Source organism: Gymnoscopelus braueri (assembly GCF_963280865.1).
Source record: "Gymnoscopelus braueri genome assembly, chromosome: 3".
NCBI lineage: Eukaryota > Metazoa > Chordata > Actinopteri > Myctophiformes > Myctophidae > Gymnoscopelus > Gymnoscopelus braueri.
In genome coordinates, this window is record NC_137612.1 from 54,616,815 (window position 1) to 54,629,454 (window position 12,640).

At 41.0% G+C, this 12,640-nt stretch overlaps 1 protein-coding gene across 1 annotated transcript; it reads right to left on the reverse strand.

Moving 5' to 3' along the window:
• Positions 1 to 3,960: 3,960 nt before the first annotated feature.
• LOC308082500 (uncharacterized protein) lies at positions 3,961 to 11,688 on the reverse strand. The gene is made up of 9 exons (XM_080424261.1): positions 11,650 to 11,688; positions 9,533 to 9,596; positions 9,236 to 9,357; positions 8,310 to 8,370; positions 6,194 to 6,439; positions 5,056 to 5,199; positions 4,747 to 4,931; positions 4,215 to 4,417; positions 3,961 to 4,017 (listed from the first exon to the last, which is right to left on the reverse strand). Exons 2-8 carry the CDS (start codon positions 9,582 to 9,584, stop codon positions 4,220 to 4,222), a joined length of 1,008 nt encoding a protein of 335 aa, XP_080280387.1. The 5' UTR covers positions 9,585 to 9,596; positions 11,650 to 11,688; the 3' UTR covers positions 3,961 to 4,017; positions 4,215 to 4,219.
• Between the last annotated feature and the right edge of the window lie 952 nt (positions 11,689 to 12,640).

The following is a 12,640-nucleotide window of genomic DNA, read 5'->3' on the forward strand; positions in this document are numbered from 1 at the left end:
TGTCTCAAAAGTGGGCGTGAATTTGTAGGCGGCCGTGTGTCTCTATGGTCACCTCATCTCCCTCAGTTGACGCACCTGCGTACTGTGAGGCAATAACCCTGGTCTTCACTCCACTCATCGCCAGATCATTGCACAACCTCCCATGGTAGTAGCATGACTCTTGCCAGTTGTATTTTCTAGTGACGTTACTAGTCTAGTTAATTCAAGTTTTCCCTAGAATTACTTCTTGTGTTCCTATAGTATTTTGCTCCTGTGTTACCTTCAACTCAAACTCTTCTCCTCTGCTTCAGAACCCAGCTCACCTGTTCCACTGCCTGCCTGCCTGCCTGCCTACTGCCAGGCCTCTGCCCTGCCTGCCTGCTCACTTCTACGCCACCAACCCCTACTTTCACCTTGGTTTGAATAAAGACCTTTTAACCCGATTCCCTGTGTGTAGTCTCTGCATTTGGGTTTGCCAGCTTGCTTATCGTGATATAACTGCCCCGACTTCTAACTTTTGGCTTGAACCTTCACTTTTGACAGCATCAGAATGCTCCAATCATTTAGTGCCATCATGTGACGAGATTTTTGTTTTCCCTTAGCACTAATGCTTTCACTTTGCAATCGTCGGGTCGACTGGGGCTTTATTGGAACTGTCATTTCACTGTCGGAGCCCCGACACACACACACACACACACACACACACACACACACACACACACACACACACACACACACACACACACACACACACACACACACACACACACACACACACACACACACACACACACACCCACCCACACACACACACACCAAAATGAGAAGCCTGCATCCAGTCTTACCTTCAGCACTAAGTTTTGCCTTCTTGGCAGGGGGAATTGGTTTGGTCTTCTCAGACTTCCTCTTTTTAGGAGCTTCTATGAACAAAAACAAAAACAAAACTTTGCTTTAACACAAGTAAGACGCGCGAAAGCTGGAAGCGAACGCAGCTCGAAAATGTTGTGTATTTACGGACTTGTAATCCGTGTTATTTCACCGTGATGGGGAGAGAGAACATTGACATCGTGTGTGTGTGTGTGTGTGTGTGTGTGTGTGTGTGTGTGTGTGTGTGTGTGTGTGTGTGTGTGTGTGTGTGTGTTTGTGTGTGTGTGTTTTTGCAGGCTGTGTCTAAATTCCTGCACTCTGGCGCTCTCTGGCCCTCTACTAGTCAAGCATGAACACAGAGACATAGACACACACACACACACACACACAACCCGAGCACGGTTACATAGTAAGCTCCACTTGGTCGGAGGCGCGAGGTCCTTCCGCGTTCGCAACAACACATTTTGGTGCATCATTTTGGTGCCTGAGCTACGCGCTGCACATAATTAGGAAAGTGTGCTCCTCAGAGCACAGGTCTCCGCCAGACCGGGCTGCCTACCCAGGGCCCACAAACTTTGGAAGGCAGTCTTAGCCAATTGGAATGAGAGCTGAAAACTCTGACTCATACATCTTGATCACAGGACCCCAGAGATAATGTGTACCGATTTCTGTGAGTTTTGTACAAAATATGTAGGAGTAGTAGCCTACTGTAGAAAAGGTGTGTTTTGATCTAAGGAATCCATATAACTTAGTTACAAACTAAGTTATATACTTAGTTAACAAAGTTATATTGCTTAATTAAATATTCATGTTTTCATCAGTATCATGTTGACCTAATGCACATGTATGCCTACATGCACACGATAAGAGAGACACTCAAAACTGCTCAACTGCTCTTTAACACACACACACACACACACACACACACACACACACACACACACACACACACACACACACACACACACACACACACACACACACAGTATCGACCCCTTATCAGACATTGTCACACTGATCATTTGACGCAATGGAAAAGTGGTCACGGCAGTCACGTGTTTTCCTCCCAATGCAGAGGAAGCAGGCGTAGGATGTTTATTGTGAGATCGCCCTCTTGAAATATACTCCTTGGTTTCTGTTGTGTGCAAGCAATAATAGTGATCAATTCTCGAAACGGTCCTCAAAACCCCGCCTCCAGCCGCTGTCATAAGCTATGAGAGGCACGGATGGAGCGCTCCTCATGACTATAGCGCCAAAGCCTGCCTGCTCGCCCAGCTGCAGGCGATAAAGCCTCATTTATGGTTCCTTCGCACCGAGAATATAGCAGACCTACTAGTGCACAACGGTCGCATCCGCAACGCGTTGTGAGCTTTATTCTCAGCGTGCAACAGTGTTGCATGCCGAAGCATATGTCTCGCTAGGGACAGCCTGTCCGCCAACACACAGGAGGACGTTGAATGAACAAAAAACATTGCTCCCCAAAACAGGTTTGGGGATCTGTTGGAAAATTATTACATTAAACCGGCATGTGTGCGTGCAGTCTCAATATTTGTAAACAGATAATTGGTCTATGTACCATATATAAATCCCAGTTCAAACTAAATGAGAGGCCTGAATCCAGTCTTACCTTTATCATGCTTCTTGGCAGGAAGCGTCTTGGCCTTATTCTTTTAAGGAGGAGGAGGAGCTTCAATGAACAAAAACAAAACTTTGCTTTAACATGGTTACTTTCCACTAGCCTCCATTTCATCAAGTTATTCAACAATTATCAGCTGGACTTAAAACATTTTCAGCTGCCAGAGTTTAAACAATGAACCCAGGACCACAGTGAATAAATTAGCCAACAGTGCCATCGTCTGGTCAACTATTGTCAGTGCATTTGTGAAGGACTAATAACCAACTAAGTATAAAGTAAAATCCTCAGTGTTCTTTTCTCCATTTGTAACTATCATTACACAGCATAAGGGTGCATGGTTAGATTTCAAGTGGAAAGGAAATACATTCAGACTTCCTTGTGTAACCCTCACCCTCATTTGCATACTAATGCTATAATAGTGTATATAATAATTTAGATGTTCTCTCATGGTATTAGACTACCTCTGGTGGTCTGAGTAGACGCACAGGAAAATGAGCACCAACAATAATATTAATGACACACCCCCTTGTTACACGCACACACGCAAACTGGGTAGGGGTGAAAAAGAGAAACATATTTAATTGAATGGACATTAGGCGACTGCATATGTAAACGAAATCTCCTTTAAGACTCTAGTCTAATGTAGACTGTAAAGTCAATCTCTCAGGTTGACAGTTCTTTTGTAAGAAAATTAACATGACTGTTGGAGATTTTGTGGACTAGTCTACTATAAATGTAACGTCACATTTAACGTTGCTGGATTAATTCAAAAAGCTTTTTTAGAGCCAATTTCACAATGTTATTACAAAGAATCCTTCAAGTAAACTACCCAGCAAAAATCCTCCCTAAACTGCTGTTCATTTCATTCCATTTAAATTTGGATTGATGTTCATTTACAGCTCTAAATAATATGACTCATAAAACATCTTGATGGAAGACGTCTTTACCAACATTAGTGGTCTAAAAATAACTAATTAGGAATACAATGACCCACAGTTGTAACCATACAAGACCATACCATTACCATTACATAAATGGACATCAAGCTATTGTACATAATAGTGAGTAGCTAATTAACAGAAGATGATCCACCTACTGCAGCTGGTTTGTCCTGTGCTGGTACAGTCTTTTTGACAGCGTACCGGGAGATGTTTAATCAAGCCTGATTTATATACATCATTTTACAACAATGAGGTCGCTCGTAGCAAATAGCCAAACTACAAGACCACAAAGCATTGCGTACACATTACCATGGTGTTGCAGAGGTAAGAGCGAGAGAGAGAGCAGGAGACAGAGAGAGAGAGTGAGAGTTGGACATTGCGTCCGTCAGCTTTTAATTTTGCAGTAGTGGGACAAGTCGTACTGCGGTACTTTGATGTGAAAATGCGGGGCGAATGTGTACATGTCGGCAGGTCTGCAAATACATTGTAAGCTCCACAGCACAAAAAGACAGAGGCTGATTCCTTACCAGGACTGTGGTCAATGGGTCCAGGGGCTGGGTCTCCTGTCCTCTGTGGGGTGATGGCACACATATACTGTAAAAGTGAATGATATATTCAATGACGGCTGAGGTTTTCTGATTCACAGGCAAAGACAAATGAAACCGGATGATACCCAGCCAAACAAATTGTAACGTCGCAGGAATACACAAACATTATGCTGTATGGGCACAGAAAACAGGATATCTGAGTGAGTAGACGTTGCCCGCTCACACAACACATGCAGCACATACCTGATCTAATATAGACTGCATGCGAGACTGTTGGCACTTATTTCCATTAAACAGGAAGGACCACTCTTTCGATCTGATGCACAGCCCCCCTCCATGGCAATTTGGACAATTATACAGTCACGCTTGTGTTGTAAAGCCTTATATTGGCGGAACTCTTCTTTCAGCTGCAGTTTCAGGGACGAGTCTTCATTACGTTCTTCAACCTAGGCGACGAGGAAGATAGTAAGGAGGCTTACATTTCTGCTTCTGGGAGAGATTTTATGGTTTCATTTTATTATTTTAATACTTTTTTGATGGTTGCCTAAGGTATATATAATTTCCATTGGGGAACTATATCATTTGGCTTAAGCTCATCTCAGGGTTGGATATGCAAAAAATGTGATTATATGTAGGACTTTTTATGTAGACAAAGTGGTAACTACATTCAAGTAAGACCTCTGCTGCACAATTATACCAGGTGACTGACTGTTTGGCACATATATCAAATAAATTTGTACAATGTCTATTGCTTGTTCTTAGTCACAAAACCAACCTCGAAGCAAGAAGCTCTGAAGAGGAGCCTCAACACATGTTCTGTGTTCTGCTTTTTGGGCTGTGGAAAGTTTGGCTTCAGCTTCTCGACCACAAAAAGAACCAGCTCGTTTCTGGAGAGAAACGAGCCATCCCCCATAGCTAGAATCACCAGCTTCAGAACCATCGCCTGCGTGGATAGATCCCCTGCGGACGAAACAAAACAAAATCATGAGAGACAGAAGCACTGATTTCTCATAAATCACAAACAAAGAACACTGAGCAAACATGGAGTGGGTGTTCTCAAACGAGCTGAGGGCTTTCTTTTTACCTGGGCCAAGGAACGGACATCCTCGTGCACGGAGGATGGACAAGAGCTGCTGCAGGTTTTGGTGCTGCTGGGTGACTTCAGTGGCGGTGCGCTTTCTCGTAGAGTGCACCACCATGCTCTGAGTTGTGCTGCTCAGACCCATCCCTAGTGAAATGACACAGGAGTCCAGTTTGGTATGACAATGGAATAGTTTAACTGTCCAGAATTTGTAGTTGCATTCTAGGTTGGTTGTTCCTAAAACAATTTTGGACAGGCAGTAAAGTGTGATGATGAACGTGACTATTTTAAATTTGAGTTTATTCTTGCACACATCAATAAGCTGGAATCAAATATCTTCAACTACCACCATACAAAAAAAAGTCCCTCCAACCTCAATGACAAGGAAGGTGCAGTTCACTCTGCACAGTTTCCCAGTTCCATACACTGATTTATATGTTGTGGCCCGGCACAATTTCAGAACTGACTGCCACATATTGATTTTATTTTTACTAGTTAAAATAGATCACATCTTATTTCATTGTAGAGCTGCATATTATGTTGTTGCCGTCAGGCAGAAACCTTGCATCGCAATATTTAAACTTTTTGTTTCTGTAATTTAACGCCTTACTTCGTCATATAACAGTGTCACACACAATTAGCAACAATAGTTGTGAGCTTATATATCTGCTATTTTTACAAATTGATTTATTGATTGATTGATTTCATTTAAGTCTGGTTAAGTCTGCCTATGGGTTTTATAAATATTGAGCCAATGAAAAGTACCAACAAGAGCTTGTGACTAAATAATAACTACATTTGATCCATTGGAACACAGCTTCTTTTTTCCAATTTATGAAAAGTAACAGTTTTGGGCGTACAAGGTTTCCACCTGACAGTAACAATATGATGGTTGGTTAATTGGTTGAAGCATACATTCCCATTAGTAGCTTTGCTATCTTCTGGTTATCAGGGAGTTAGTCATCAAGATATGAAGGAGCTGCTTCATGTATCCTTTTACTAAATTACCATTTGACCAAAGCATCTCTACATATCAGACATGAAGGACAAAGCCATCACAGGCCCTCACACAGACACTCACTATAGCAAACAGACATTGCAGCATTAACCACTTGAACCCTCTAGTCTTAGTGAAACGGACCTGAGTTGCAACTGTACTTGGGCCTCTTTGTTTCTGGTTCATCTGTGCATGGCTCACATCTTTGCACACTTGGAAGAGAAACAGAGAGTGGTTGAGTCAGGGTGATGGAAGAGGTCGAGGCTCTGGTAGGTGATGGCTGTAAGATGGGGGGCGTGCCAAGGTTGGATAACAGGGGGGAAGGTGGTCTTGGGGATACAGTGGCAGCTGCAGCCAGTGGTACTCTGTTCTCTCCATCTGTGTTCCTGTCTGAACAAGACATGGAGAGAATAATGGGGTTAACGGATTCCTGCCAATTAAAAGCTGGTGCAAACCAAGAGCTAAACAAATAAATGAACAAAAAGATTGTAACAGATTAAGAGTCAAGTTAGTTGGTCTCATTTCTAAATGAAAATAGCCCACCACTCCATGGTATCTACAAAATACACTTTGGTAACACTTAACTTAATTAATAATGCACTTATAAAGCATTATAAATCATGTATGACAACTTCTAACAATGTTTATAATGCATTATAAGCTCAGTGGAACAGCATATTATAACTACCTTCACTTAGTTATAGTGTCTTTGTTATACGTTGTTCTGCATAATTATAAACATTTATAACAAGTGTTATGAAGTATTCCATTATTAGTGCATTATAAATGTGATTATAATGCATTATAGACCCGACCTTTAAGTAAAGTGTTACCTAGTTATGTGCTGTTCCACTGAGTTTATAATGTATTATATACACTTATACATTATATTATTTTAACCCGGGTTGGAGTGGGTTGGCAGCCCAAACCACTTCCTCTGTGAGGAAGAACCCAAAAACTACAGACTGCGGTAAAACCTGCAAGGGGGGTTTAAAAATCCATCAAGGCAGGTCATGTTCTTTCCTAGCAGCAATGATGACGACGCAACGCACAGAAGAATTTCTGGTCAGACGAAGGGGGAGCCAGGCCCAGAGTCAACCCACAGTGCCTAGAGCCTCCTCGTGTCGCCAACACTTGCTGTTAACATCCCACTTGCCACCCTAACCCCTAATTAGCACTGTCTCCAACTTCCCCCAAGAGACAGTGGGGGCTGTAGCATGCCACTTGGACACAGACCAGGGTCTGATCAAACTCGGTCGGGTCGCCTGGAGGAGGGTGTCTGTTCCAAGACCTGAAACACCCAGTGACTCCAGGAAACAACATTGATGATGTGTCCAAGTTTGTGCATCAGTAGATGTTTTGTTTAAAGTTAGAATACTTCTTAAACCTTGTTATAAGTTGTCACGCAAGTGTTATAATTCCTTATTAGTGCAGATAATGCATTATAAATGTGGTTATAACACATTAGGCTATAGACCCAACCTTAATATAAAAGTCTTACCAACACTTTCAAATTGCATCATACTACGCTACTAAGTATTTTTGGGTCAGATGAGCTTAGATCAGTGCACAACTGGTAAAAAAAAGAGAAGAAAAGAAAATATAACATTGCATTGACTGGACACAAGTTTGAAAAATTGTTACTGATGTGTGAATAAATCACACAAATAAACCAGGCATGGTGTGCAAAAGTCTTTAGGGACCTTCCAATTTACAATTCAGTAGACACTCTTAATCCAGATGATTTACAGTAAGCAAGGTAAACACAAGGTAATGCATCAAATGCATAGAGACAGTGTAGTGCCTCAGTAATCTAGGATCATAGGTAAACCAAGAACCAGCTAGCATCAGTCTAAGCATTATAATATCACAAAATAAATATGTACATTGGAACTATATAAACTATAGGATGCCGGGTCAACAAATTAACATTTCATCTGTCTGAATAACATGCCATCTAAATAACATTTTTACCTTTACATAAGACTGCATGGTAGTCAAGGCTTGGGCTAGTGACCTTCCACACCAAGCACTATACCATAGCTATATCATTTAGTTGTTTTGTGGAGTTTTTCACTGATTGATTGAATACTTTATTAACACGTTGCAAATAGTATGGCGAGTATAATTCAACAAGCTATGCTAAAAGTGGGGCTTGTTTTCATTGTGGAAAACAAACAATATCTTCAAAGTTATAGTGACTATACAGGACTCATTAATATTAAAAATATGTAAAATTATTGCTTTCTCAATCTCCTACCTTGCAGCAATTGCAGGATCTCTCGTTGCTTGTTTAGCAGACTGCAACATTCAGTGGTCCACTAAAAACAGAAAGAAAGTTACTCTTAAAATGCTATTTTTGTAAACCACTTGCACCCCAGCTTCAATATTCTGGAGGGGAATATTAGCCAAAAATAGCAGATCTACAAGCTCACAACGTGTCACATTGTCAGCTTTTAGATCTGCTATTTTTGGCAAGGAGATTTGGCATAGACAAAAAGTGGTCCAACAGAGTACAGAGCCAGATCAGGTCCAGTGTATGACGAAGAACTATTTCAGGATGAACTAGAGTCTCCGCCAGGTCAGGTATGTTATTGTGGGCCAGCAATGTTCGGAATTCAGTCATTATAGAGGTGAGTGGAATCTGTTGAAGTTGAGAGATCCGTCTTGATCACATGACTATAGACATGTATACCGATTTGTGTTGTTTGGACAAAACGTGAAGGAGTAATATGTTTATTTATTTTGTTGCAAAAAGTCTCCTGGTGGTGCTATAATAGGCCAATGTGAAACGGTTGGTATTTCTTCCTCTGCCTTTCACGACAGTCGAACATGTCGTTCATGATTTGAGGCTTTTTTTTAACGAGCCACTCCTGCAAACTTTAGATGCCCATCTTAGCCAATCACAATGAAATATGACAAATCTGACAGATCCGTCTTGATCACATGACTATAGAAATTTGGCCTCCTGGTGGCGCTGTAAAAGGCAGATGTGGGAGTGTGTATGCACAGTTTCACGCCAATCGGTTTAACAGTGCCGAAGACTAGCTGTCCAAAACCGGACGGACGGACACACGGACAGGGGGCAAAACATAGTCTCGGCCACGCCTTCGGCCTGGCGGAGACAATTAAAAGCTCCATGATACGATTACCCTCCCATCCCTAGCAGCGTGTGGGCTACAGCACCTGTTGTTTGAGCAGCAGTAATCTTTGGACCTCATGGTAGGCAGCCAGCAAGGAGTTGTCAACATCCTGCAGTGATTGAAGCAGCATGTCATCTTGAACAGACTGCTCCACTTGGTGCTGTTCTACAGTGACACAAACAGGTTTGAAATACATCTATTATCTAATTTACATTCTCACACTTTTCCTACATTATGTCCACTCCTTTGCAATGCTGACGTTTGTATGTACTTTATTTGTTATCTGAGGACAAGTCTTGATTATGAATCAATCAATACATACATAAAACAAAGCATTTACCCTTGTTTGATGTTATTTTTCTTTTTTTGCCACGTTGTTCTTCACTTGCCATATTATCACCATCCTGACGGAAAACAACAAAATGTTATCACCAGAAAACTGTTGAAGTCATGAATATCCAGGGCCGTGTAAGAACCCCCTAAGGGGCCTCTGCTCACAATGAAACACACAGATGAATGGCTCTTGGCTTCCCTGTACAACTGAAAAGGCTTTTAAACAGTTAGATAAATGAATGATCTGCTTTTTAGCTCTGTGGTTCTCAAACTTATTTCATGTCAAGGACCCCCAAATCCATATGTATTTGGCCGTGCATACAAGCTTTAAGATCTACCAGGGGTTGCAATGCATTTTAGGTCGGATACCAATGATGTCCAATCAGGAGAAACCCCCATACAGGATACAGAATACATATGTGAAATTGGAAGTGATGACACAAAGAAATAAAATAAAAAAGCTATTTCTTTTCACTTGAGTATTTCCAACATTTAATACTTTTACTCCCACTCCATTACATCTCAGAGGCAAATATTATACTTTTACTCCACTACAATTATTTGAAAGCTTTAGTTACTAGTTACTTAGAGATGTACAAGCTGCGTCGCATTATGACACGTTGTGAGCTTGTACATCTGCTCTAGTTTTCTAAAGGTGTTTCTATTTACTGTTCAGTGCTTAGATCCGGTCTAAATAGCTTTAGTTACTAATCGCATTGTGAGCTTGTAGATTGACTATTTTCAAAAGCACCTTGAAAATAATTGAAAATGTGGCATCTTTTTGAAACATTTCAACAACACAAATCTAGTATGGGGGTCCCTGGCACAAAGTATTTTCAGATGGTGGTCAGTCTGCTGAACAGCTGCACATCCAGTGCTTCTGAAATATGTTTTGAATTTGAAAAAAGGAAGGAAAACATTCAAAATAGGTACAACAATAACAGCAGCTGCTGAATGCTGCAGCCTTTCCTTTAAAAAATCCCCGGTACACATGGTAGGACCTACTTTCTGTCAATGTAATCAGTGCAGGTGATTATGCTGTCCTGCATACCACCCGTTTTGAAATTGCACATAATGCAGGAGGACGTTGCATTATTGAAAACAAACTTTATTTGTTTGTTGACAGAAAGAAGCTCATAACATGACAACAGTGGATTTTTATGAAACAAAAACTTGACAGATACAGAGAGGATAACCCAAGCTTTTCTGGGGACCAGGGGGTCCACAGACAAATTAGTTACTAAAGCGTCACAATCATTATAACCCCTTTATCCATATGTTATACTTTGGCTATTTAAAAATAGCAGATATACAAGCTCATAGTGCAGCAACAAGTACCGCGCTATGAGTTTGTAGATCTGCTATTTTGGAAAAATCTTGAAAATGTGTGCAAATCTTTGAATCCTTCTTTTTTAAAGGCTACATGTTTAAAGGCAACACAAATCTTTGCTTCTGGGGGTCCCGCCTGGCACAGCATATTTTCAGGTGGGGGTCCGCGGCCACATACATATCAATTTGGGGGTCCTTGGCACGAAAAAGTTTGAGAACCACTGGTATAGGGCTCAAGTAATAATAATCAAAACCGTCAAATTAACTAACTAAAGATGTCAAATAATTGTAGTGGAGTAAACGTAACATTTGCCTCTGAGATGTAGTGGAGTAGAACAAGTATTGGAAATTGGAAATACTCAAGTAAAGTATTGTACTTTAGTACAATGCTTAAGTAAATGCACTTAGTTACTTTCCACCACTGACTTAATAGTAACTAGTTACTTTGTAGATTTTGATTATTACAAAACATCCATAACCACTTCAACCTTGAACCCAGCTCAACTTGAATTAGCTTTGTTTGTATCTTTGAATGTTTGTCACTAGAGCAGAGCTACAGCTACAAACGTCGGATGTAGCTTTGTATCTTCATGTCGCTGGCTTCCATTGAAAATGAACGGTAGCATGTACCTTTTTATCTGTCCATGTGAACGCAGCATCATAGCGTAGCTACATTTACATTGCGGTAAACAAGACGTCATTTCACCATAAAAGGCCAACTTTCATCATCACAAACCCCACTGGACCTTTGCTAACTTATGTGTCTGATATTATGTTTTAAGAGCTCTTTCATACATCTTGTTGCACAGATTTACCAACAACGCGTCGCGTCGCTCCCAGTCACCTGGAGTTGCCAGATTGTGTGAGCGAAATAAGCAACAACGTCTATGAAAACAAGCCCAAAAGAAGCGACTTTTTTAGGCTATTTTGCTTTCAAAAGGAAACAAAATATCTTGAAGAAATTAGGTAATTTTGAAAAATGTTTAAACATTTTAACAACACAAATCCTGGCTCAAAATATTTTCAGATGGGGGTCTGTGGACAAATACATATTAATTTAGGGGGTCCTCCTTGACATGAACATGTTTAAGAACTACTGGTTTAAACGACATTTGGAAACAAGCCCAAACAAGCAACTACATGACCGAAACGGTCACCAGAGAATTCGACCCAGGACAATTCGCCCAGCCGCGAATTTGAGTCAGCTCGACCCAAATCGACCGGGTCGAATTATCTGTGTAACCCCTAGAGGGTAGTAGAGTACAAGGTGACGGTGGTGAGGTCCTGAAGGTACAAGGTGACGGTGAGGTCCTGAGTATATTCAAGAGTAAATATTGTAAGCATGCTCCCCCAGTTGCATACTTTTTTTTAAAGAAGTTTTTTTGTAAACCTTCTTTTCTAAATTAGAAACAACTAGCCCAAAATAAGCAACTACCCTTTAGAAACAAGCCCCCAAAAAACGCAACCAGAGTACAATGAAAACAAGCCAATGGCTTTCTTGTGTTTTTTAATTCCTATTAGCTGACCTTGTATTGAACTGTACTTTCATGTGCTTTTTTCCCCTGCAAACTTCTAATCAAGTATTCAATGAATGAATCAGTCAAAAACCTGCAACTACCAATATTTACAAGCAACTTTACAGAAAAACAAGCCCAACGCCGCTTATAATAAGCGGACATGGCAACCCTGGACACGCGCTGTGTAACTTCCTCTGACCTGAAAGAAACAGTAACGCCCTCTGGTGGCCCGGTGGAGCTATGTCTCTATATGTGGAGGAGTAAATAGT

Excerpts from the sequence above, each read along its gene's own strand:
- LOC308082500 (XM_080424261.1), bottom strand. The coding sequence starts at position 9,584 with ATGGCAAGTGAAGAACAACGTGGCAAAAAAAGAAAAATAACATCAAAC. Across the intron at positions 6,440-8,309 it reads GATCCTGCAATTGCTGCAAG|ACAGGAACACAGATGGAGAG; the intron begins GTAGGAGATTGA and ends TGTCTTGTTCAG. Across the intron at positions 5,200-6,193 it reads CAAGTACAGTTGCAACTCAG|GGATGGGTCTGAGCAGCACA; the intron begins GTCCGTTTCACT and ends TCATTTCACTAG.